This window comes from Cebidichthys violaceus, unplaced genomic scaffold, assembly GCF_023349555.1.
Source record: "Cebidichthys violaceus isolate CVI_PGR_0920_01 unplaced genomic scaffold, fCebVio1.0.p SCAF_22, whole genome shotgun sequence".
In the NCBI taxonomy this organism is placed as follows: domain Eukaryota; kingdom Metazoa; phylum Chordata; class Actinopteri; order Perciformes; family Stichaeidae; genus Cebidichthys; species Cebidichthys violaceus.
Window position 1 is genome coordinate 2,871,422 of NW_027176395.1, and position 27,013 is coordinate 2,898,434.

At 39.2% G+C, this 27,013-nt stretch overlaps 3 protein-coding genes across 3 annotated transcripts; all 3 read right to left on the reverse strand.

Annotated features, from left to right (window-relative positions):
- Nucleotides 1–8,295: 8,295 nt before the first annotated feature.
- On the reverse strand, nt 8,296–16,635 carry gnmt (glycine N-methyltransferase). The gene is made up of 6 exons (XM_068717661.1): nt 16,287–16,635; nt 13,793–13,920; nt 13,505–13,618; nt 13,066–13,208; nt 11,378–11,499; nt 8,296–10,598 (listed from the first exon to the last, which is right to left on the reverse strand). Exons 1-6 carry the CDS (start codon nt 16,493–16,495, stop codon nt 10,427–10,429), a joined length of 888 nt encoding a protein of 295 aa, XP_068573762.1. The 5' UTR covers nt 16,496–16,635; the 3' UTR covers nt 8,296–10,426.
- A 3,522-nt stretch (nt 16,636–20,157) lies between these two features.
- On the reverse strand, nt 20,158–22,154 carry LOC137877877 (endosialin-like). Its single transcript, XM_068718042.1, has one exon. The coding sequence runs from the start codon at nt 21,955–21,957 to the stop codon at nt 20,800–20,802; it is 1,158 nt and encodes a 385-aa protein (XP_068574143.1). The 5' UTR covers nt 21,958–22,154; the 3' UTR covers nt 20,158–20,799.
- A 155-nt stretch (nt 22,155–22,309) lies between these two features.
- Nucleotides 22,310–24,476, reverse strand: LOC137877876 (complement component C1q receptor). Its single transcript, XM_068718041.1, has one exon. The coding sequence runs from the start codon at nt 24,474–24,476 to the stop codon at nt 22,656–22,658; it is 1,821 nt and encodes a 606-aa protein (XP_068574142.1). The 3' UTR covers nt 22,310–22,655.
- Between the last annotated feature and the right edge of the window lie 2,537 nt (nt 24,477–27,013).

Below are 27,013 nucleotides of genomic sequence, written 5' to 3' on the forward strand. Positions count from 1 at the left end.
TAAAAACAGTCATAGTTTAGCATGTCGATAAAAGTTAAAAACAGTCATCGTATAGCATGTCGAAAAAAGTGAAAAGCAGTCATAGTATAGCATGTCGAAAAAAGTGAAAAACAGTCATAGTATAGTATGTCGAAAACAGTCATAGTATAGCATGTTGAAAGAAGTGAAAAACAGTCATAGTTTTGCATGTCGAAAACAGTCATAGTATAGCATGTCGAAAAAAGTGAAAAAGAGTCATAGTATAGCATGTCGAAAACAGTCATAGCATAGCATGTCGAAAAAAGTGAAAAACAGTCATAGTATAGCATGTCGAAAAAAGTGAAAAACAGTCATAGTATAGCATGTCGAAAAAAGTGAAAAACAGTCATAGTATAGCATGTTGAAAAAAGTGAACAGTCATAGTATAGCAAGTCGAAAAAAGTGAAAAACAGTCATAGTACAGCATGTCGAAAAAAGTGAAAAACAGTCATAGTATAGCATGTTGAAAAAAGTGAAAAACAGTCATAGTATAGTATGTCGATAAAAAAGAAAAACAGTCATGATATAGCATGTCGAAAAAAGTGAAAAAATAGTCATAGTATAGCATGTCGAAAATAGTTAAAAACAGTCATAGTATAGCATGTCGAAAACAGTGAAAAACAGTCAAAGTATAACATGTTGAAAAAAGTTAAAAACAGTCATAGTATAGCATGTCTAAAAAAGTGAAAAACAGTCATGGTATAGCATGTCGAAAACATAAGACTGGCAGAGCAGTAATTGGACCACCAACTCTCTGATTGAAAGGTAGCCCTGTTCTCCACTTAGCCACGGTACCCTCATTTCTTTCTGAAATAGTGAAAAACAGTCATAGTATAGCATGTCGAAAACAGTCATACTATAGTATGTCGGAAAAAAGTGAAAAACAGTCATAGTATAACAGGTCAAAAAACGTGAAAAACAGTCATAGTATAGCATGTCGAAAACAGTGATAGTATAGCATGTCGAAAAAAGTGAAAAATAGTCATAGTATAGCATGTCGATAAAAGTGAATAACAGTCATAGTATAGCATGTCGAAAACAGTCATAGTATAGCATGTCGAAAAAAGTGGAAAACAGTCATAGTATAGCATGTTGAAAACAGTCATAGTATAGCATGTCGAAAAAAGTGGAAAACAGTCATAGTATAGCATGTTGAAAACAGTCATAGTATAGCATGTCGAAAAAAGTGAAAAACAGTCATAGTATAGCATGTCGAAAACAGTCATAGTATAGCATGTCGAAAAAAGTGAAAAACAGTCATTGTATAGCATGTCGAAAAAAGTGAAAAACAGTCATAATATAGCATGTCGAAAACAGTCATAGTATAGCATGTTGAAAAAAGTGAAAACAGTCATAGTATAGCATGTCGAAAAAAGTGAAAAACAGTCATAGTATAACATGTTGAAAAAAGTTAAAAACAGTCATGGTATAGCATGTTGAAAACATAAGACTTGCAGAGCAGGAATTGAACCACCAACTCTCTGATTGAAAGGCAGCCCTGTTCTCCACTTAGCCACGGTAACCTCATTTCTTTCTGAAATATTAAAAAACAGTCATAGTATAACATGTCAAAAAACGTGAAAAATAGTCATAGTATAGCATATCGAAAAACGTAAAAAACAGTCATAGTATAGCATGTCAAAAACAGTCATAGTATAGCATGTCGAAAAAAGTGAAAAACAGTCATAGTATAGCATGTCGAAAAAAGTGAAAAACAGTCATAGTATAGCATGTCAAAAAAAGTGAAAAATAGTCATAGTATAGCATGTCGAAAACAGTCATAGTATAGCATGTCGAAAAAAGTGAAAAACAGTCATAGTATAGCATGTCGAAACAAGTGAAAAACAGTCATAGTATAGCATGTCAAAAACAGTTATATTATAGCATGTCGAAAAAAGTGAAAAACAGTCATGGTTTTGCATGTCGAAAACATAAGACTGTCAAAGCAGGAACTGAACCACCAACCCTTTGATTGAAAGGCAGCCCTGTTCGCCACTTAGCCACGGTATCCCCATTTCTTTCTGAAATAGTGAAAAACAGTCATAGTATAGCATGTCAAAAAAAGTGAAAAACAGTCATAGTATAGCATGTCGAAAACAGTCATAGTATAGCATGTCGAAAAAAGTGAAAAACAGTCATATTAGAACATGTTGAAAAAAGTGAAAAACAGTCATAGTATAGCATGTCAAAAAAAGTGAAAAACATTCATGGTATAGAATGGCGAAAAAAGTGAAATGCAGTCATGGTATAGCATGTCGAAAACAGTCACAGTATAGCATGTCGAAAAAAGTGAAAAACAGTCATATTAGAACATGTTGAAAAAAGTGAAAAACAGTCATAGTATAGCATGTTGAAAACAGTCATAGTATAGCATGTCGAAAAAAGTGAAAAACAGTCATAGTATAGCATGTCGAAAACAGTGAAAAACAGTCATAGTATAGCATGTCGAAAACAGTGAAAAACAGTCATAGTATAGCATGTCGAAAACAGTCATAGTATAGCATGTCGAAAAAAGTGAAAAACAGTCATAGTATAGCATGTCGAAAAAAGTGAAAAACAGTCATAGTATAGCATGTCGAAAAAAGTGAAAAACAGTCATAGTATAGCATGTCGAAACAAGTGAAAAACAGTCATAGTATAGCATGTCAAAAACAGTTATATTATAGCATGTCGAAAAAAGTGAAAAACAGTCATGGTTTTGCATGTCGAAAACATAAGACTGTCAAAGCAGGAATTGAACCACCAACCCTTTGATTGAAAGGCAGCCCTGTTCGCCACTTAGCCACGGTATCCCCATTTCTTTCTGAAATAGTGAAAAACAGTCATAGTATAGCATGTCAAAAAAAGTGAAAAACAGTCATAGTATAGCATGTCGAAAACAGTCATAGTATAGCATGTCGAAAAAAGTGAAAAACAGTCATATTAGAACATGTTGAAAAAAGTGAAAAACAGTCATAGTATAGCATGTCAAAAAAAGTGAAAAACATTCATGGTATAGAATGGCGAAAAAAGTGAAATGCAGTCATGGTATAGCATGTCGAAAACAGTCACAGTATAGCATGTCGAAAAAAGTGAAAAACAGTCATATTAGAACATGTTGAAAAAAGTGAAAAACAGTCATAGTATAGCATGTTGAAAACAGTCATAGTATAGCATGTCGAAAAAAGTGAAAAACAGTCATAGTATAGCATGTCGAAAACAGTGAAAAACAGTCATAGTATAGCATGTCGAAAACAGTGAAAAACAGTCATAGTATAGCATGTCGAAAACAGTCATAGTATAGCATGTCGAAAACAGTAAAAAACAGTCATAGTATAACATGTTGAAAAAAGTGAAAAACAGTCATAGTATAGCATGTCAAAAAAGTCATAGTATAGTATGTCAAAGAAATTCAGTGTAGTATGTTGAAAAAAGTCTTAAAAAAGTCATACTATAGTATTTCAAAAAATTCATGACATAATTCAGAGTATAGTATTTCAAAAACATCATAAAAGGTCATAGTATAGCATGTCGAAAAAAGTCATCGTATAGTATGTCGAAAAAAGTCATAGTATAGCATGTTGAAGAAAGTGATTAAAAAATTATAGTATAGGATGTCAAAAAACCTAGTATAGTATGTCAAAAAAGTTCCAAAAAGGTCAGAATATTTTATGTCAAAATATAATAAAACAGTCATAGTATACAGTATATGTAAAAAAAGTGATAATATACTATTGTTTACTATGTAAAAAAGTTAATGAAAAAGCCACAGTATAGTTTGTCAAAACGGTTGTACAAAAAACCTACTATATAGTACTTCAAAAAAGTTATAGTATTGTTTTTAAAAAAAATAATTAAAAGCCATAGTATAAAATGTCAAACTAGCCATGTTAATTAAGTCATATTAAAGTATGTCCAAGGAATCGTAAAAAGTCATAGTACAGTATGTCAAAGAAGTCATAGTTTTCAAAAAAAGTCACAAACATTTCATAGTATGCTGACAGAGGCCAAAAAACCCCATTATATAGTATGTGAAAATATTAATTAAGGTCGATAGTATAGTATGCCGATGTCTTAAAATATCTACAATAGCAAAGTATGTCATAAAAAAGTCATGAAAAGGTCAAATTATTCTATTCCATTTTCGTTTTCCTACAGTCTACACATGATCCGTGAAGCGTGAACCTGTGTAAGTTTAGAAGGTGCTCGAAGGCCCATCATCTTCTACTGTCACCACTTTTTGCTGAAAAATATTCACCTTGAAGTGAAGAATCATCCTTTAAGTGCCCGCCTGAACATCATGCTATTTCCCTAACCATTACATTCAGTGAGTGTGTGTGTGTGTGTGTGTGTGTGTGTGTGTGTGTGTGTGTGTGTGTGTGTGTGTATGTGTGTGTGCGTAAGCTGTGCAACTGAGAGGAACTCTTTCATTTATTTGTTTCAGGACCCACAACAGGCTAAGCGTTGTCCAGTCGCGGGCCTCCAGCCAGAAGGCTTCCTTCACTCTTCAGGCTTTGTTGTTCTTCAGGCTTTCTCTGCGCAGCGGGAGGATGTTGGCTGTTTCTGGATTCTCATACCCGTCCCTCTAGACACATACGGGCACACAAACACACACCGAGTACAGAGAAACGCACACCATTAACGTGGGAAAGAATGGGCCCAGTCTGGATGAGGCTATTCCTCCGCGTAACACTAGACAAGATATTCAATATCTCCTGCCCTCTCTGACTAAACAGTGTCTTGGCACAGGCTGATTGGAGCGCTGGAAAACCCCAGAGCTGCTGTTAAGTTTTTGCTGTGACCCACTCTTTTATTATAACGACTCTATAAATGCTTACAGACCTTCAACTTGGCCCCGTGCCGAGGAGAGGATTCAAGAAAGTCCCGTTACACAAACACATTATGTACACATAAGCGCACATGCATACAAGCAGGACTCAACAGAGGCGAAGATACGACAAAACACGCAAGCTATCTCTTCTTTCACTTTGTCCACTTTTTCTCATCATGAGTCAAGAAGTGGCAACTCGGAAAGAGACAACTGGGACTCCTTAGTCTTGATCCTCTGCCTCAACACACACGCACACACGCACACGCACACGCACACACAAACACACACACACACACACACACACACCAAACACAGGGGATTGAAAAATGAGAGCCAGGCTTTTAGTGCCATAGATTCACATGACAAACACATAAAAACATAATCTCTCATGCGCCCTGGAAAGAAAACGATCAGTGATGTGGGTGGAAGAAGATGGGAGAGGTGGAGGGGGACAGAAAGCAGTTCAGGGAGTTTATAGCAAGTTCTTTTTTTTTCACATCTATTGTTTCTGCAAGCGCTGTGAGGATAATAGAGGCTATCAAAGCACTCGGAGGCCTTCACCTTTAAGGGTTTGCAGCCACTTACCACATGCTCTGAGCAGCCTTGGAAACTCAGGAAGACAAATAAAAATCAGGATTTGATTTATTTTTTATTTTTTTCTCCTCGACACCCCCTCCCTATTCTTCCCCTACCGTTAACATCTGGAAAACCCTCATCTGGCAGCAGTGGAAGCAACTGAAGCCAGTAAGATACTCTCTGAGCCCCCCCGCTCCTTCTCAGCGTTCTCTTTTTCAGCACCTCTGGATTCCTGCTGCATCTTTTTCCACTCCCACTTCAACGGTTTCACCTATTTTACGTGTCTTCTGAGGCCTTCTCGCTTCTCTGTTAAGTGGTTTTGTTGGCAAAGATGTAGAAGTTTTTTTACTTCTTGTTTCTCACCTTCTATTTTTAACCTCCAATGTCCTTTTCTTCTTTTAAGGAAGTCATCAAAGACGTCCTTCTAATTTTCTCTCTCTTCTCCATCAACTCCTGCTCAAGCTAGGCTGGTGAATTTTACTGGAAAATAATAGTAATATACTTAAACGAATAGTTGGACTGTATTGCTGCAGACAGCTGGCCTGAAATCCGCCTACCACCTCATGAATTAATGCTTAATACTATAATAATTTTAATCCTTACAAAATCTAATGTATAGTAACTACGCGTTGTGGTTTACGAGAAGTATTGATCTACTCATCTCAATTTTCATCAAGAAAACAAATTAGTGTATTTCCTATAATGTAAGAGCTTTGTTTGCTAAAAAAAAACATGTGCCTGCTACGTCTGAAGTAAGATTGATGGGAATAGTTTAACCTTGGAGTGAGAGAGCTAACCAACACAGTGAAGTTGAGGACTGTAAAACCAAAACAACTAGCTGAAAGAGGCTAAATCCACCTGTAGAGCTGAAGGGAACTGCAGTTGGGTGTGTTTGTCACTTTGTATAACCACTTTCACATTACCCAAAGTCATTTGTCCACCGTTGAAATACAAATATGGATCAGCTTCGCGGCAGTATTTGTCATTGAACGAAGAAAGAGAATCCAAGAAATGCATAAATAACAACATTTTAAGGACTTTTGAGAGGCTATGTTCCAGGTCAGTTTAAACACAACTCTGCTACTGTGTCTGCTAACAACTCACTCTCCACACAAACCAGACAAGCACCAACTAATAATAGTATACTGTATACGCTGCGTTACTGTAATTGATAGAAAAGAGCTTGAAAGAAAGAAATCTGGATGATGTAGAAAATCCTGAAGCCGATATTTGATTGGCTGCAAGTTTCCTACAAGAAACTGCTCTTTATGTCTTGTTAGATACAAACAAGTCCTCCCATAGTCTAATTTCAAGGATCTGAAGTATTACAACAGACCATTGTGTACTTTTTGCCAACAACCTTGGATTTTTCCAGACCTCTGTTCTGGTTACAGAAGATTACCTCAAAGCGAACAGCTGTTGCGTTTCTCTCTTTTTCCCCAGGAACAACTGAACATACACGGAGAGTTTTGATACACAAAATATAGCTGGACAACAGAGTGTAGAGATGCATTATTGAAACAGTCGGTGATGTCACTAACACTGTAGGTTATTGAATTGAGGAATGGATCTTTTGTGACAAGAACTCACTGTATGGCATAAATACTTCATGTAACATCTTTTCTTCTCTCCTTTAAAGGCTCTTCAGTATAACCATTATTAATCATAATTACTCATCTCCTTCTTTCCAGCCAATCTGTCTCTCTCAGCTCTCTCTCTGTTTTTGTTTGATTTGGCCAATGGCGTGCTGTGAAAGCGATCCTCCCCAGTAAAGTCAGCCACGGTTGACCATTGTGACTCCCCTAACTGGAGCAAAGCAAAGCAGAGCAGCCACATCTGGCAAACGGTTCTCACATCTGGTTTGTGTATCGGCTCCTTTGCACGGCCATCTACCACAGAGTCTGATCGCATACCTCGGAGACATGAGATGAGATGAGCTACAGACAATCCACTCCGGGGAAGACAAGCTGGAGGATGGTGAGCAAGTTCGTGTTCGGAGGTCAGACAGACAAGGCAGGAAATGTCACTCACGGACAAAATGTGAAGAAGCGGTTTGTTTTATTGGGGCTAAGGACTTTCTACTGTTCTTTGAATTTCAATTTGTTGCAGCAGTGTCTAGAAAGAGAGCTAGAAGGTAAACACTTTCTATTTAGAAGGTAAAAACCTATATAAGGTTAGACAAAGTCAACTAAATGTGAAGGCCTTGGGTCTTTAAAGCAGGTAATCAAAGAGTTTAGCAATCACAATAAACATCATTGAGACCAAACCAGTGGCATTCAAATTAAATGAGACATTAATAACTTGCTTAGAGTAGTTAAAGTTAAAGAATCGTATATGTCTATATAGGTATAACAATACACTTAATCTTGCAGAAAGACAAAAAGCAGAAGTTCACTAATGGACTTTGGTCCTCATCTGTGGGATTTCGACTGCTTTTCAATACATGTAATGTAACACCGCCCTCTTGTGTCCAACCTGTATTCTGCACTTAGAGGACAATGGCTGATGCCTTGCTATGTCGGTATTATGATCTCATTTTGATGGAATAACATGGCAATATAATATCTAGAAATGATCTTGACTACAATTTACAGTTTGACACCCAATAATCACGATTGAAAACAGTGAAATGCTTGCAGAATTAAAATATACAAGTACATACTTTATTTGATCCAGTAAAAAAAAAAAAAAAAAAAAAAGTCAGCTTCTGCGATGAACATGATTTTTTTAATAAACCTCAAATGCAAAATACATGAGCCAGCTGCCATAACCTTTCAGAGATAAAGGTTTTCTTGGTTTCAGTAATAGTATCTTTAATAGAGCTTATTCTAATGGTATCAAATCCTGTCACAGAAACATTGAAAATAAAAAAAATTTCATAACCAGGTTACTTATTTCAAAATATTTTTTTTATTTCATGCAAAAGAATTCCAATAATCATTGTTCATTACAAAATGTTTGCAATTTTTTTGACAACATAAGACTGTTGTGAAATACTTTTCAAACATCTCACCAGTCTCACCACTTTCTGAACCTGCTGTTGATCTCAACCACAAACTACTGCGCACCGTACATTTGGTTCTACAACATTTGAACGCACCGTGCGCTCTAGTTTAGCCAAACAGCAGTGATTCTCTCCGATAGAGCTCCTTCCTCATTCCAGCGAAAAACACATTTTTAAATTTGGCGTCAAAACAAATGTATTTGACCCTGGATAATGCAGAAAATAAATTATTCTTTCATCACGTCTCCCTTATCATTTGGATAAATTCAATTATTTGAGACAAGTGCTGTGCAGCACAATTGTATAACATTGAAGTTTCAAACATTCCAAGATCGAGCAGAAAAATAACACGTTTCAAATATCTTTGGTTGATAACAATTGTAAAGACAGTTTGGGTTTTCCATGTTATTACTGTAATGCAACCGTTTGCATTTATTTTACCAGCTTAGTACACTCACCTTAAAGTCACTGACTTCATGAGTATGCCTACAATGATTCTGCTCTCTGGTTTGGGATGAATCCTCAATAAGACTAATAATGGCCGACTCTCACTCCTCCTCACCTGTACGCTCATTACTGACCAGAAAATCTCAAGGCTCTTTTTGGCTTGAATAAAACACACTTAAATCATACCATAAAATTAGGGAAACTAGAGAACCGTTAAACAAAACCTCCATTGTTCTCTCATGAGCCTCAGCAGAAATCCTTTAATTTTTTAGCTTCAGAGGAGGTCAGAGGTCATTTAGCTCTGCAGCTGAAGGGGATTTGGTGAGGTAGCCAAGAGCACTTCAGAGTGGAGGATTGTTGATTGGACTAACAGTGCTTGTGAGACACTCCAAACAGCATAACATTGCCTTTTTAAGGTGTCAGGGTGATTCACAATCTTTACTAGCTGTTCTCTTTTTTTTAAGTGACGTCCACAAAAGGTGTGTCAGATTACTATTAGACATCGGGATATTCCCATAAAAGTAAAGTAATGAATCATGCTCTGCCTGATTTACCTGAACTTAAAGGAAGGCAGTAAGGCCAGAATGAGAATGAGTTTTTTCCCCTTTTCCAGCTCAAAAATACAAGCAAAAGAACGACTACCGCATTCACAAGACACAGCTGCTTTGTTTTTAAGACCCTTGTGATAAACTTAAAAAATACAATTGTGTAAGAATATATCTCAGCACTTTGAACATAAGTGGCGATTAATATCAAGTGTTCCATCATGAGGAATATCACAAATGAACGGCACCATTTTCAATGTTCATTGTGGGTTTCACAGTTCAGAAAGGCGGGAAGCCGGGTAGAAATAAGGGAAAACACAAAAGCAGCACTTTGGGAAAAATACCAGATATGGGCAAAACAGTGGTCCAATACATTTTGAATATATTTTTCTAACTTGCTTTGACCTTTTTTTGTGCCAAAAACATACCAAAACAGTGGCGGCGAGATGCCATGCAGTGTCTATGGAAAGCTGCGGGCATTTTGAATCTGTGGCGAAGTGCGGCCAAACTCAAAAGTTGAGGATAGTTTAACTTTTAGCAGCCGGAGATTACCTGCAGCCAATCACTGAACAGTCCTGTGACATGGTGACCTGTGTTACAAACACATGAACACGCCTCCGGGCCACAGGTAACATGAATTATTGCGGCGAGCCGCACTTCACAGCTGCCTGGTGTGTTTTTGGCATTAGACTGTTACTATTTGAGCGTTTGAGGAACTCACTGGGTTTTAAGTCAAAAGAGATCAGAATCAACCAATTGTTTCCCGTAAAGCCAAACATTTTAGCACACAGGTATAAATTACACCTTTCCTGACCATAGAAAAAAAAAAAAAAATCCCTGTTAATACATGTTCTTATATAATGATATATAGTATCTTTTTGTTTTACAAAGATCTAAGATAAAATATTTTTTTAAAAAGATATTCAAATATATTTTTGCCCAAATCTGGATGACAGTAGGAGCATATTAAGGGCTATTATTGTCTAAGCAGTGTGTTTGTGTGTTGCAGGTTGCTTGGTAGGGCTCTTAGGCTGTTTTCTTACAGACATGGATGAAGTAGCACGGGGCCTTGGACTGGTCGGGGACGTACGTCTTGAAGTCTCCGTAGACACTGTGCTCCATTTTGCCGTTGAAGGCCTCCTTCAGTAAACCTTTAAAGCTCTCCAGACAGTGAGGGTAGTAGGACAAACGGAATTTACTGGGGAGGACAAAGCACGCACACATTAGAATTTCTCCAACCACTCCTTAAAAAAAAAAAAAAAAAAGGTTTCTATTGTGTCTAACATGTCTGGTGAGAAGGTCCATTGACCTCAACTGTAAGGGATTTAAAAAACTAAAAACAAAACATCACAAGAATTCAAAAATGTTCACAAAACACTTCATCGTCATGACTATATCCTAACAAATGCATGTTGATAAAACATTTCATTTGATGAATTGAAAGTAAAAGAAGACACTGCTCTGAATATGCACTAAAAGGACAAGTATCAGGAAGCTTGAAGCACTTAGCTTCCATATAAACAAGGTAATTTGTTTATATGGAACATTTCATATACAGTTGCAGGGCATACTGCTATACATATTGCATAAGAAGCTATCCAAAAAACGAGGGGGTTAGCCGACACACGCATACCATATTAAAAGGGTTACATTGTCCATTTAAAAATGATATTATTCTGGAGGCTATATAACATGATGGAAACATAATGCGCGCTGGGAAACTATGAGGTGAGAGAGCGTAATCACTCACAGTAAACAGAGAGGATATGAATACAGTTTAGTATTTCCTCAGGATTTGCATTATGAGTAAACTTACAATAAAGACGTATAAGACGGGGAAGTTATATAGCCTTCAGGATAATATATTTTTTCCTTTTAAAATGGCTGCTGTTCCCGATTAACCGAAATTTCCCTGCTTCTAGCTAGAGAGGGTTTCGAGGTTTTGTGAGCATGATAGTGAGCAGAGTGTTGATCTACCTGACTTCAGGAAGATTTTGGATGGTGGCCTTTGGCACCTGGATGGTGTAGTCCAAAGTGATCATATGGGGCTTATTGTTGACCCACAGCACCGAAGTGGAGATGTCCTGAGTTAGATCACTCTGCAACACAAAACACAAACCTTTAGGAAACATGGTGGGGAGTATTAGGCACCAAAAATGACAACCTTTCCTCTTTCCTAAGTAGTGACCGAGAGTGAGTAGCGACAAACAAAACCAGGAGGTAGCTCTTACTGTTGGACCATGAGAGCAGACTCTGGGATAACAGGAGGTATCAGAAGTGGATTTTGCTCAAGCACACGACTGTTGACTCAGTATTTCTGTTTAGGCCTCCCAGCTGGTTAGCTCTTACTTTGGCTGGATTAAAGAATATGGAGCTTGTTTTGTGGAAAATAAAACAAATATGCCTCATTGCTGTTGGCACCTGCTGTTATATCTTCACATTTCCATATTAAATCTTTCCGCTCTTGCCGATAAGATAATAGATTGCAGGACTGGTTGTTTGTTTGAACCCAGACATATGCTGTCATGGTACAATACTCCGTGGGAATAAATGTGCATTTTAGCTACAAAGTAGATGCTACACACAATTTGAAGCCACATATGAACACATTGACATTATCTCCTTTTCACCAAAATAGTCTGAAAACACGGCAAATTCATCCACATTTCCTTCTGTTTTTCATAGCGCCACTTTCATTGAAAACCTCACAATCTCCGGCAGGCTCTAGATAGAGATTTAGGTCTTAAACTAAGCTGCTGCTAGGGATGGTGTAAATAAACCATTCATAAGCAATTCTGTCTGTCCAACTCCTCTTTGCAAAGCAACGGAAATTCGGATACAGCAGACTTTTAAATTAAAAACAGCCTTTTTTTTTCTGCGGGTGGCCTTGTTTTTCCTTTGACATCTTTAAGTAGTCTCTTTCAAGCTTGTGATGCATTTTCACTTTTCTACGGGAATCATTTCAAAAACTACCCCGTTCATTCGACATACTGGTTTCGTATAAATATATATATCCGAAAGAAGAAAAAAAAGATCTACATTGTTAAAAAAACACTTAAACTAGTGGCCATCTTGTGATGGGATCACACTAACCACAGCTGAGGCAACCCGGGTGATGCAGCAAAGGAGACAGCCAGTGGCCAGAAACGTGAGACGGCAACCACCTGTCACTAAGAGCGCCCACGCCCTTAATTATATTGAACTTTAACTCTAAATATAATTTAAACAGGCGAGTTATAGAAAAATGGAGCCCCATACAGTTGTCATGAACTATAGCGATGAGCTACATAATGGGGCTCTATGGAGATTCTTGCTTTTGGAGCCAAACAGCTTTTGGCACGTCACTGTTTAACACCGGAGGTTGCCGCTTGGGACGGACACATGATTTCTTTGAAACACAAAGAACTGATCCCACTCTGATCCCACCAACGCATGCAGCCTGTTTGTTGGAGAATTTGACAAAGCTACCAGGTACTAAGCCATGGGCCACTGCACTTTTATACAAGTTATCAGAATCATCAAAGATATTTAATGCTAAGCGGGTAGATGAGAGTTCTGACAGCTGTGATCTTCAGCTGCTGGTTAAATGTGGGTACGGGGGAACAAGGTTGGATGGCTCTAAATGTAATTTTACACCTCTGTGAAGAAAGCATTAAGTTTCGTACCTTATAGTAGATATTTTTGCCTTGCGGCGCCTGGCCGGTCTCTAGGATGAAGTCGTAGTTACGGTGGTCGATGATGAGGATCCCACCTGGTCTGACCATACTGGCAATATTCTGAAGGGCCAACTTTTGGTCACTCTGGTCCCCTGAGAGCAAAAAAAACATGAACATGCACCATCAACGATTAAATCACATTGTTAGAATAAGAGATTACATTGGTGTCTAGCCACTGGTTAATCATCAGCATCACTTGAAGGACGGATTTAGTTTGGTTGGAGATAGTCTGCAATGAATCCCATATATATCTTTGGTTCTTACTGGGATCAAAAATCCAGTGTTTTTTCAGCGTTAGCCAGCAAATTCAAGAACAATGTGAAAAAAGGTAATTGAAAAAATGTATTGCTCATCAAGTAATGGTTCTGTCCCTTGACCTCTCACGTACCTTTAAAGTCTGGTAAGTGGGCAAAGGAGTTACCGAGGCAGATAACGGCGTCGAAGCCAGGCCCTGGTTTCTGAATATCCTCCGATAACGTCAACCAGTTGGCCTCTTCAATCACTGAGGAAAACACAAGGATGTCACCTAATGAACACTGTAGTGATTGGATTTGACACAATCTAAAATACCACACTCAGTTCATCCCACAAAGACACTGGTTTAAGTTGCTTTCAAGTGTTTTGAAAATTCAAACATGACAATTCGATCTCAACAAAAGGAAAAATGGCGGCGTACCCCACTGGTCAAACGCTGCTTCTTTTCTTCTCTCCCATCTGGACTTCAGTGCGTACTTGAGCATTTTGTCGCTGGCGTCCACGCTCACCATGTTAAAGCCCTCCTCCACCAACATGATGGAGTCAACTCTACAAAGTGAAACACACATATTCTTTAAAACACAAGTTCTGTGTAGAATACCAGCGTAATAAAAACACACCCGAGAGACGCATTTCTGAAACGCTTTGTCAAGTTCCTGAAGGAATATGGGGGAAAATGTGAAATTGTCACCTTCGACTCAGACCCCTCCTCCTATGTCAACAACGCATATGTAAATGTATATTAACACACAGTGGTGAAACTAGAATATGTGCTCAAACACTAATGTTGATTTGTGACAACAGAACTAACATTTCCTCACCTTCAAAAAGCAAAGCAGTTCGTTAGGAATGTCATCAACATCTTAATGTTTTACATAAGTAAAGAGACGGTTGATATTCGATAGTCAGTTGCTCCTCATGCTTTAAAAAGCCTGACAGACCAACATGAACCAAAGCAAAAACTACGGAATAATTGAAACGTCGGAGAGAGCAACTCAGGAGCAAGAATCATTGCACAATACCTGCAATGATTAACAGCGACCGAGCAACTGCAGGATATTATACAACAGCATAGAAATACTTTTTTTACATTTTAATAACGCCGTATGCAGTGTGACCAAGCAAACCAACAGTAAGAATGTAACTATATAATTGTAGCTTGAGTTAAATCACGTTCTTTAGTTTAAAAGGAAACATTTTTTTACAAGCTTGGTTAAAAAAAATTTTTCAAGCAAAGCAAAAGCACAAAAACTGCTCCATGGTTCAGATCAAGGAAATTAAATCTGCAAGTGAGGATGATTGTATCCTGAACAGAAAGCATGATGTGCAGCTTCTTTTGCTCTTGCGCAATAAAATCGCCACTAAATGTGATGGCAGAAGAACTGGAGAGCCTTGCATCACAGGCGCATTTAGACAGCCAAAAATAGTGGGGCCATTTGTAGCCTCATTCCACTGGGAACGTGTTTACGTCGCCCCAGATGGCAGCGCTGCTGAAAGAGACACACTTTTACTACAGAACGCGGACAAAGTGTGTGTGTTGATTTCCTCCACATCGGATCCCAGCAGCCATATGCGAGCTATGAAGTTTAACTTAACGGATACATCGCTGCATGGATGCTTGCTTAATGTAAAATACTGTTGTACATGCCATTAAATGAAAAAATAATAATATTGCATCTACTACAGAAACGCCAATTTAGGTGAATTGGAGGGCTGCATGGACGGGTTCAAGTATATTGTCCTCTTGTCTGAGTTCAGCCAATGGCCTTGCTGTTGTTCCAGGGCACAGATACATTATCAGCACAGGTAAACAGATTGCATGGAACCAGTCAAAACTCCATTTCAGCAACCCAGGACCAGTTTATCAACCACTGGAACCTCTCTCACTCACACTCTCTCTCTCACACACACACACACACACACACACACACACACACACACACACACACACACACACACACACACACACACACACACACACCAAAGCAAACAGTACATCTCCCATCCAGTGGCCTTAAGTGGATTAGAATGTGCTTCAAATGTGGGTAACGAGTGTACATTTTAAAAAAAGGCAGAAAATGTATACAGATTTGCACAACGATGCATATTTCTCGAGGCCAATTAAACTTTTTAGTTGAACCATAAAGGCACTTTTTTTAAACAACAGCCTCCCAGTTCCAGACTGCTGCCAGATGCAGGAACTGTCACAGTGGCTGATGCAACTCTGCACTTTCATTCATTGCTCTCTGGCCTAATCCGGATTGTGTCCCCAAAAAAGGGGGGTCTGCAGGTTGAAAATCCAGGAATGTAAAACGAACTTGATTATGTTTAGTACTTTTACATGATGAATTATCTGACCTAATTAATGCAGGTCTAAATATTCTTATATTTTGCTCTATCGAGTACAAGATAGTAAAATAAATATATATGGTTTAGTGTCAACGTGACCTGATTTGAATGTGCTGTGGAGCTGCGTGATCAGTCTGTACATTCAGAGTGGTCACACCCATTCAGCAACCTGCAGGGTAATTATGAAAGCCCAATTTTGATTAGCACGTTACAAAACTCCACCATTGGGTGCGGTCTTCAATTCGGCATGAACTTAAATGAAAACCGACACATCTTTTGAAATGTAAACTGTTCAATGCATCACTTATTTTAACACAGTTACTACACATCACAATACGATATTGAAATAACGGAGACTTGGTGTATATAACTAATGCCGAATTAAAGACAGGGTTGTGCAAGTGTAGAAAATGTATACAGGTGCTGCCTGAAGGCGTTATATTTTGCTGATATACAAGGGTTTTAATTTAATTGAACAAATGTGTGATGTAGTTTGGCGAAACGTTCAAATTGAAACCCCCTCTCCAACGTGCCAGTGCAAAACTGCTGACTCAGCCTGACATTACCCTGTTCCGCAGGCTACATCCAGCACTCTCTTCACCCCTTGCTCTTTCAGCAGAGACACCACCCAGCTTTTGTATTCCTGCGTCCTACTCTGCGTGTCTCCGATGTACAGCTCCCAGACTTTCGCTGCCTTGCCGTCGGCGTACTGGTCCGGAAGACCCTCGGCGCCAACACCGAGAGAGCGGGTCCTAAACACGCCGTCGGCCGACATGCTGCTTGCCTTGTTGCGTGTTTTCTCTTAACGTACTCGGCGATCGAATGAGGTGTTCAGCAACCTGACTGCTTTACGTGTGTGTACGAGAACGGGCTACTTATAGTCTAACAGCGCTCTCTCCACATGCTAGCCAAGATTCCGGTTGTTATGTATATGAGCGACAAAAGGGGGTGGACAAACTTTAACCCAATGACACTACGCTATGAACTGACGCCTTCTTTCTGATTGGATGACGTAAGGGGAGACGGCCTCCACTTCCGTGTTTACTTAAGGCGTCCCCGACGTAAGATAATTAATTTATTACCCTAAAAAGCCTCCCAGGATCATTTACAGTACACTAAGGTGCATTATAAAGTAACGTACAGCCAGGTACATCAGATACTTTAGGTAATAGATGTTTAGGTTAGGGACATGTTTGAGGTAAGCAAGACTGCTGAATAAGACAGAATTTGTGGCGAGCTAACAGAGGAGAAGGATCGGCCTGTGAGGTTGAACTCGGGGCACAAAAAGATTCCAACACTCCTCCCACTCAAATTGCATCATTCAACATTTCATCAGACTTCTTGGACACATTGCTTATGAAACACAGGATTACGGTTATGTAAAAGTTTTACAAACTTATGATAATGGAGTTAGCAGAAATGTATGGCTTATTACAATTTTCCACCACAATATTAATTGTATTTAACTTGTTTTGGTTAGCACTTATCCAAATGCAGAGTGCAATATTGGAGCAAGTGCATGAAAAACTCATACAAATAGCATATCTGAAACAAAACGGGTGACAAAAAAAAAATTATAAAACCAAATTAAGATAAAATTAACATGAATTTTGCCGAACTTAAGTTCTCTCAGAGGGTGTCTGCCTTACATAAGACAACCCAATCCTTCTCTTAGTTTTTTTGAACCCTCTCAAAAAGGCTACTCCTCCTGTTATGATTGGCTGACTAAGCTCATACAAAAACATGTACTGACTGGGAGAGGTGAGGTTGTGTCAGCCACAACCGGTGCCATCCAGGTTAGGTTAGTACCACCCAGTCCACACAACGCTCCAGCCGTGCACCGCAGAATGAGGTCACACAGTCACCTACAACTGCAGCTCCACCAATAACAGTCGGGGAGACAACGATCTCCCGACAGGGCCGACGCTCGTCTATCTGGTTTTAGTGGGAACCTATTCTGTTAATGTCTGCGTGACTAATATTAGATATAGTTATGCAAATTGAGCGTTGTATGTTTTATGGGCTTGGCAAATAAACAGAATGTTCTAGCATGCCATAATTTTTTAAATCCTGAATGACTAATGCATATACAAAATTATATTGCAGGGCGGGTCACATTGCTATTTTGGTACTTGGTTGTTGTATTAATCATGGCCAATTTAATCACCGAGGGTGCATTTTAATCGCTGAAGACTGCACTGGAGGAAAGAGGTAGACAGGTAGACAGTAAAGATGCCAGCAGTGCAAGCCTGATACATCATTATTAAGGGAGACATCTTGATGTGATTAATTTATTAAATATGTTCAGTATATTTTGGTCTTTGAAAAGGCTTCTTCCTTCACTATTCATCTGACCCGTTCTACATTGACCCATTATTGACCTTCTGACCCTAACCCTAAGCCTTAACAAGTCCTTGAATTTAAACTCAGTCAGCACTTTAACCTCATAGTCACTGCTTCAATTTAAAGTCAACATGCTGGAGTCACTGTGTCACTCTCCTAATAATTTGTAACTGCGAAGGGACCTTATTCCGAATTATTTGGACCATGCCTGTTTTCATTAGCATGCTGTTCTTCTGTTCCCAATTCTCAAGCACATTACGAGATACCTATCACCACTTATCTTTGTCCACATGTTTATTATGGTGTTTTTTTTTCATTTACAGCCTTGGTGTTGTCTCACAGATTACATGCTGGAATTCCTTTTTAATAGCAGTCTTATCTGCTTTGCTTCTTTGCGAGAAGAAGAAAAACCACTGTAGACGCAGTGACATAAAGGCAGCGTTTAATGATGGTCAGAGTTTCCTCTGCTGCTTGGGTACATCACTGGGAGTTTACTGATGGGATTTTCTATCTCAGAGTTGATGTGGTTGGTTATTTAACTTAAAGTTAACCTCTGTTAGGTCCCAGTAGTCATACGGTGTCATTTTAATATCAGTAAAGTGCAATCAGTAAAATATGTGTCAATAGTATAATCTAGTGGCAGCTGTAGAAAACTGCCACAAGATTGAACTAAAACTTAAAGAACTGAAGTTAACCCTGTGATATAGTGTACCCGGTGACTTTGCCAATAGCCTTCAGCTGGCACACTTGTGACTAAATTCACCAACGCAAAAGGGAGGATTGGTTCAGGGTGTCAGACTACCCAGAGTGGGTGATGATGTCTGTGTTCTGATGTTTCCTTACAACCTGTGAGGAGAAGAGGAACCTTGAGGAGCATCAGATAAAGAGGGTTCTACTACTTTTTTTCCATGCAGAGAAAAAGCCCAGTAAAAAATTTAAACTACAAAATAAATACTTCATTTGCACAACTCTGTAAAACTGGAATATCTGAGAACAGGGAGTTGAAGCTGCAAAAGAAAGTCATAGTCCACCTGGCAATCAGTTGTGCCATCTAATATTAATCTAGTAGCACTGACAATTGCTGCAAGACTGTCAGTAGACATCAATACGCTATTTGCATAAAACTGGTGGAATATTGTACGGTACAAAACAGGAAGTTTTACGCAGCAGGTAGTAAAATATTTCTAGGGTCTATGAAGATAATGCAACAAGCAAAAGACCCGACAATCTTTCACTTTCGACATGCTATTTTCAGTAAAACTAAACTGAACTGGTACCATCTGTTTAGCAGAGACTCTTGCTTTAATGGAAATAAGATGCTAAACTGTTGTAATCTGCATAACACGTTGTTATATCGCAGCATGAAAAAGCACAAAGGATTTGAATCCCCAGTGAAAATAGCATAGGCATATCAATAGCAATAACAATGCAAACTGATTGCATTTTTTGAGACTCCAACAGAAGACTATGGAGAACATACATTTAAAAGTATTTTACATTTTAAGTTATAATAGGAATTGGACTTTATACTTTGTGAAATTTGTTCAGAAAACCACTGACTGACTGACTTTCAATTACAATTTGGGAAATAAGGCGGATTAAAAGGAAACAGGTGACAACATTCAACAATACAGACATGATGCAATAGGCTATTTGTTCTTACAGAAGACAATGTGACAATGTGACAAAAACATGGGTGTCACTTATGACATTAAATATGGCTTGGTTCTATTCAACTGTCCCAGTAAGTCATGCCAGTAAGTGAGTCAATGGTGAGAAACCATTTTTAAAATGTATTTAATTGAATTTATAGTTGAATAAATGATCACAGGTATAAATCATTTTATAAATTTTTTTTTCCTGTGCATATCCTGTGACATTTCTGACAGTCCTCCAAGAAAACAACAAATGTATTGTCTGGAAAAATGTCGGTTGTCTTACTAAAGGTCTTCCAGTATTTAAATGAGTGATTCTTTTTCTCAATCAAACAACACAAGGATTCACTTGACAGAGGCGTGCCTTTTTTTTTTTTGTTGCAATTTCTACAAAAGAACAGCAGGTGGCCCTCTAGGAACAAGAATGGTGAGCGCGATGACTTGTTATGAATGAATTCAGATTTTATTTCCTTGTCATGAACAATAAAGGAACACAAAATCTAGTGTCCCATATTATACATAATAGGTACTTCAAAACTCATATTTTACAAACAGTTAAATGCATATGCACACATATTAATGTTTACTCTGTGAAGAAAGAGTCAGGGTTGAGGAGAACGCGGCACATTTAGTATAACATTTTAAAAGCACCCTAAGGATTTTCATTTTGCGAGACCTTTCTTTTGAAACATATTATACTGAACTCATAAAATGAGAACAGTTAACAGTTTACAACTGCCAAGCAGTATATCAAAACGACCTCTCAGCTCCACATGGGACAACAACAAAATGATAATCCTATGTTAATGCTGCAATTGCCAAACACAACTTTGATTTATAGATAAGTACGTTCTTTATCCAAAATCAAATTTGAAATGACCTATATTTTTACATATAAAAGTTGTTTTCTCTTTACTTCTGCTTTTAATTATGCAGATAAATAACTGAGTGGCCTAGTCCATCCAATTCTTTACAATAAAAAGCTCCCCTTCATTTCATGTATTCATATTTATTAGTATTATTAATATGCATTACCTAGATTCAGGAGTGGGGTTGGTGCTCATCACTGTTTGGACTGGATTTAACACTCATTATTGTCCACAGGAACAGTAGGCTGCTGATTGGAGTTTTGTTCTCTGCGCTTCTGACGTTTCACAACATAAAACCTTATCACAAATACAAACACCGCCACAGCCACCACACCGAAAATCCACATCCAGAGAAAACCGCCAGCAGGCGCTGAAGAACCCTTCAGCGTGTGATTATTAGTGACTGGTTTAACAAAGCCTAAGGCGATAGGAGTTGTGACAACAAAACGTTCACTGCCTCCTGCTTTGGCGCATCTGACTTGATCTTTCAGTACAAATCCTTCCCGGCAGGAGCACGCAAAACTTCCAAAAGTGTTTTTACACTCCTGATCGCATCCATCGTTCAGACATTCATCAATGTCCTCACAAAACATTTCACTGCGTATAAAGCCGTCAGCACAGTGGCACTGATCTGTGTTTCCCTCACATATCGCAGGACATTTCTGTTGAGCACAGTGCCTTTTGCACCGTCCGGGGTCCTTGCTGTCTAGAATATGTCCTCTGAAACAAGAGCATATATAACCTCCTTTTACATCGGTGCATGTATGCTGACAAGGAGCATCTGAGCAGCCTTTAGAGCTTTGGATCACATTTGGATCTGCTAATTCCCGTGCCCGGCATGCATCTTTGTGCTTCGTTTTGCACAGAAAGCCGTCAGTTTTGTACGAGCACAGCCTCTCTGTCCACTTTTGATCATTGGAAAGTGACACACAGCGGGGAGAGCAGACTTTAACACTATCTTTCCAGGGGTTGGAGTGTGGACTAAAGCTTCTGTGCACACTATCAGATGTCCACTCATAGCCTCTCAGTGGAGCTGAAAGGTTGCTGCAGGAGGCAGCTGGTAAATGCAATCCAATCCAGAAGTTTCCATACAATTCTTGACTCAAAATGCCGAGTGTGCTCTCGTCCGTCTCGGACTGACATGTCATTAGTTCTCCGTTCCTGTCACGGCATGCTTCCTCAGCTGTTTGAAAATCCACTCTGTCCCGGTTTACAGTTATGCAGTCACTCCCAGTACAAAAAGGCCTACAGGCCACAGTCTGCTTCATGCAAAATCCTGTCTTAATAGATGGGGACAAAAACACTGACATCAAAATAGTCATTGCCATTACCTTCACTGGGACAAATGTAGTAAAATGCAAGCAGGCCATGATGCCGTGCCGTAGATTATCTCATAATGTTGGCTGACTAGAGTTATGGAGAACTTAGAGTCGGGGGCTACCAACTCAGGAAGCAACACCCATCAGGACAATGACAAAGTTAAAGACAGGAAGGAAATGAGATAAAGTTGGACTGCTGGGTTTTTCCACGGTTGGTGAAGGCAAGGATCATCATAATGCAAATACACAAACAAAAACCTATTCATATATCAAAGCAAACTGTTTATTTTGTTTTTGTCTCATAGCGTTACTTCATCATCACAATACATACAGTATTGATATGATGTGTGTTTACAGTTACTTTATATTTACACCAGCATCAGATGTGCAAACTCCATTCAGAAACTACACATGAAAAATTGGTTATTGCAGGTTAGATTAAACAATCTGAATACTCCTTCAATCAGTGACGCGTGGTATTGAAAGGTGAACAAATCTTTTTATGTCACCTGAATCATGCGGTAAAGACAACAATGTTCTTGGGCCTGGAGCTGAACGCAGGTTAAGCGAACAGATATTGGTGCATACATTACTCAAACATGTATATTGGTAAAATGTGGCTGGTTATGGCATTAGTGATTTGAAGATTTCTCATCAACACATAGCCTAACCTAGGTAGGTTACAAGAACATAAATTACATAAATAAACATGATAATCCACGTAGACAGTCTTCTTCATCACTATCAGGTCATAGGTCATCAGTCAAGATGGACTCATATAGTTTCTCTAAACGCGGGTCCAAACCAGAGGGCACCCAACAGTAACCATCTGTGGTGGTACTTTTCTTAGCTGCTTTTTTGGAGCGACTGCATCGAACAATTGCAATCGTCAGAGTCACTGCCACCAAAAGCAGCAGAGGGATGACCGAACCGAGGACGCAGACGATCACCCTGGAGTTAATAACTGTCTTGGTCACCAAGGATGTGTTGCTTTGCTGATCCCCGCGCGTATCGTTCACCAGGTCCAGAATCGTCGCGTCAGTGTGAGGGGACTGGTGTTGGAGCTCGACCGTGGTTCTGGTTAAGGACTCCGTGAAGTTCTCTTGCGTTTCCTCATCAGATGAAGCACCCGATGTTTCTGTCATATCCGGAGCGCAGGTCGATCCATCGGCCTCCATGTGGAAGCCTTGCGGGCAGGTGCACAAGAAGCTGCCGACCGTATTGACGCATTTGAACTGACAGAGATTACTGACGCATTCATTAATGTCCGCACACGAGCGGCCGTCCTCGGACAAAGTGAAGCCTTCATTGCAGTGACAAGAGAAGGATCCGATACTGTTCGAGCAGCTGTGCTCGCATCTCGCTTGCGTGCACTCATCAATATCAATGCATTTATCACCAACCCTTTCGTAGCCGCCTTGACACGCACAAGTGTAACTGCCGTGCGTGTTAAGGCACAGGTGATGCTTACAGGCTTGTGACTGGCACTCATCAATGTCAGAGCAGTTACGCTGGTTCGCCTCTAGTTCGAACCCGTCCGGACATTTGCAGGAATACTCAGATTCCCCCATTACGCACTGATGCTCACAGGTTTCAGCGCCGCACATAGCTTTTATCCTGCAAGTGAGTCCATCCTCATCCAGGTCGTAACCTTCTTTGCAAAAGCACCGAACTTCATCTGCGTCCTGGTGGCACAAATGTTCACATCCGCCGTTGTTTACCGTGCAATAACGCTTTGCTGTTTTGCAAAATGGACCAGGGACAGTCCAACCAAAGCCGCTGTCCATCCCCATGCACAGAGAGTAATCAGACTGCTGTTCACTACAGGAAATTTCAGCATATGTTCCGATCGGAAATAATTGCATTTCACTTCTTCTTTCTTCTGAGAAGGGCACTTTGTAGGTGATTTGTCCAGGCCCCAATAGAGCCAAAGGTCTACACATTCCCCGAAAATTAAACGTACATGCATAAAAAGCAGGGCTTTTGCAAGGTCCAGCAGTCCATTTCAGTTGGTTCTGACCCGATACAGTGTAATGAACCTTTACACATCTCTCCTTTGTGCATGTGGTGACAGGTTCTTTTTCCCAGTTGGAGTAGTTGGAATTTTCCTTTCCAGATACCCACTTAAACCCCCTGAGACTGTTGTCAGCCGACACACAGTTCCCTTTGTGCAGTTTTAATCCAATCCAAAATTCAAGCCCCCTGTCCCGAGGTTGTCTTTGGATCTGTGAGAGAAGCGAGCGCAGCACATCCTCTTCTTCTTGGTTTCTGACTGTCATCAGATTACCTCCATTGTGGACACAATTCTCACCGGCCTTCTCAAAGCTCACCCTGTCCATATGCAGGGTGAAGCAGGCGTTGGAGTTGCACAGCGTCTCATGTTCACCTCCAGATAAACCCTCAAAGCTGTTAATGAGCAGCAGCAGAAAAATCCACAACATTATTGCCAAAGAGATCAATAAATAAGCTGATATCCAGAAGGTCCCTGGGAGTTTTTGGGCTGAAATGTGACCAATATGTGGTTGTCCATTCGTAGCTAAAAACAAGTGGTGCGGGTCTGAGACTAACATTCGTGCTCATGCATCCTGTTTGGGACAAAAACTAAAGACGGAAACCATGTTTAGCAGCAGTTATGGGTTCTCTTTCTTACCCCCGCTGACCAGTTCCGTTTTAAAATAAAAAAAACAATGGCAGGCTCCCCAGTGTTTTGACTGCTTCTCCAGATGTCTCCGGCCCCAGTAGACTTTAGGCGTTTTAGGCTGACTCCCTTGATTGTGCCGTCTCACAATGCATGAACATGCAGGGGTCAGAGTCTCAGATACACTTTCACATTATAAATCAATGCTCTGGATGGAAGCACAATAGCTGCTGGATGTAATGAACCCTTATTCTATTTTTAGCTTTTTTAGTGTTTTAATGACTGTTTTTAATGTTTCAATGAATGTTCTTAATTGTTTTTAAATCTCCTTTTCTTTTGCATTATGTTTTGATGCTTTTAATGGTTTTATGTGAAGCACTTTGAATTGCCTTGTTGTTGAAATGTGCTATACAAATAAACTTGCCTTGCCTTAAACTTTGCCACCCTGCTGCCACAGGGATTACAGTACGCCTACACTTTATTAATAATATTAATAATATTACTATCCCTTGTGTCACAAATTGTTTATAACCTTATTTGCCAGTGTGCATACAGGTATGTAATGGTTTAGTTATTGACTGTATTGTGAGTCTTACTGTGTTATCATTGGTAGGGATGACACCTTTTATGATTTATTTCTGTAGTACTGCCCAAATTCACACTCTATTACACTGGTATAAGGTATGAATTAATTTGATAAAGAGTGGTACAGAGCCTGCTTTGTGGGAATTAAGTGAGATAAAATGTATTATCGGCCACCTAAATTACAATTTAGTCAACAAATCAAGGTCCTTTTTGTAATAAAAAAAGCTCATGATATTTACTTTGGATAAATTTAACAATAAATAATGCAGTTTTCCCATGCTCTACTAAACCTATTGCTTTGTATTTGTGTTCTTTTGTTCCATGTGAGGTTTGCTCTTCAGGTGAATGGACAGCCATGCAAAGTGAAAAAAGTCAAACAATATTGTGAAGTTGGGTACACTTGTGTATCACCTGTGAGTGTTAAAGTAGCCCGATTATACTGATTTGGATGGCAAGTGCCAAGGATATTCATGTGAATCCAGACAACATTTCCTGTGTTTGTTTAAACACAGGAAATGCCCCAACTACAATCACAGGAAAAACGCTCCTCCACCCACTGAGCTCACACAGGCAAGTACTTCAAATAATTCCGTACAGCACGAGACACCAGGCGAGACTCACATAACGGAATTTTCTTTTTGTATGAATTTTTAAGTATTTTTTTTATGAAGGACCCCAACATTTATTTTTTTTTAAAGTTATTTTCAGAAAGTTTGTGAGAGGTTGTTTTCTTAACTTCTACAGAACGTCCACAAGATGGCATTATGGGCTACAAACATGGGACTGCAAAACCTGCTCAGACCCACTTAAACTTACAGTCAGTTAGTTCTTTCCAGTTGCAGCCATGTGGAGCACCACAGTGGCCAAAGTCCTGTTGGATAGCTAAATAAATTGTTTGTATAAAATGATTCATGTGGGATAATAAAATAAATAGTATGTATTATGCTTTCATTGAACTACGACTTCCTGGGTTGGCTGTCAGGCTTATCTGCAGTCTGCATCCCATCCCTCCATTCTTTGCCAACATGAGTGAACATGTTATCAAAGAACACCTTGCTTGCATGCCAGCATGGCTCCCAAGAAAAGTAGTGAAGATCCTCGGTCAATGGACAAGACTAGTGGAATAACAGTTTCTGCAATACTCAAGAGCTGGAGGCAAGCGGTATATGTGAACATGTGTATTGATATTATATTGACATCCAAGCTCATCCTTCTGGAGAAATGGAGTTTGCAATGGAGTAGCATCTTTCTAAAATCCCACTAAAACTCAAATCAATCCAATGGAGTTCATCTTTTAGGAGAAATGGTGTTTAGCACTGCAGCTCTACTTTTTGAGAAGTACTCTAATCTTCAATGAGATGACATTGGAAAATAAACAGGATCAGTTGCTTTAACTATTGAAAGAGTTAAAGAAAAAAAGAGGTAAAAAAACCAACAACAAAGGAGTAAAAATGCATATGAGAAGCATGAAGAGTTGAGGAAAGACTGTGAAGTTCATTTGCAAAGCACAACAATGAAGACGAACATCAATCTGTACAGCAGCTAGACAAAATAAAGTCAAAAGGGGAGAGTACAATAAGATAGTGTGTCTTTGTTTACACAATGCAACTACAGTGACCTACACACTTCATCTTATCTTCAAAATATAGCCCCTTATTTTCAGCTCATGAAGCTGAGGCTGTTCAAACTTGATATAAAATAATGTCTGACAGTAAGCAGACTAATATTAAGTTCATACTTATAATGATTAACTAGTATAACTAATAATGATTAAGCTCTTACTGCTATCAGTTTCGGTTTATGATGGTTGACACAAAAACAGGATTTTGGATATATTGAAACAATCAGTTCTTTCCATGAAATCAATAATTGCTATAAGTCAAA

Excerpts from the sequence above, each read along its gene's own strand:
- gnmt (XM_068717661.1), bottom strand. The coding sequence starts at position 16,495 with ATGTCGGCCGACGGCGTGTTTAGGACCCGCTCTCTCGGTGTTGGCGCC. Across the intron at positions 13,921-16,286 it reads GATGTAGCCTGCGGAACAGG|AGTTGACTCCATCATGTTGG; the intron begins GTAATGTCAGGC and ends TTCACTTTGTAG. Across the intron at positions 10,599-11,377 it reads CAAAATCTTCCTGAAGTCAG|TAAATTCCGTTTGTCCTACT; the intron begins GTAGATCAACAC and ends TGTCCTCCCCAG.
- LOC137877877 (XM_068718042.1), bottom strand. The coding sequence starts at position 21,957 with ATGGCCTGCTTGCATTTTACTACATTTGTCCCAGTGAAGGTAATGGCA.
- LOC137877876 (XM_068718041.1), bottom strand. The coding sequence starts at position 24,476 with ATGTTAGTCTCAGACCCGCACCACTTGTTTTTAGCTACGAATGGACAA.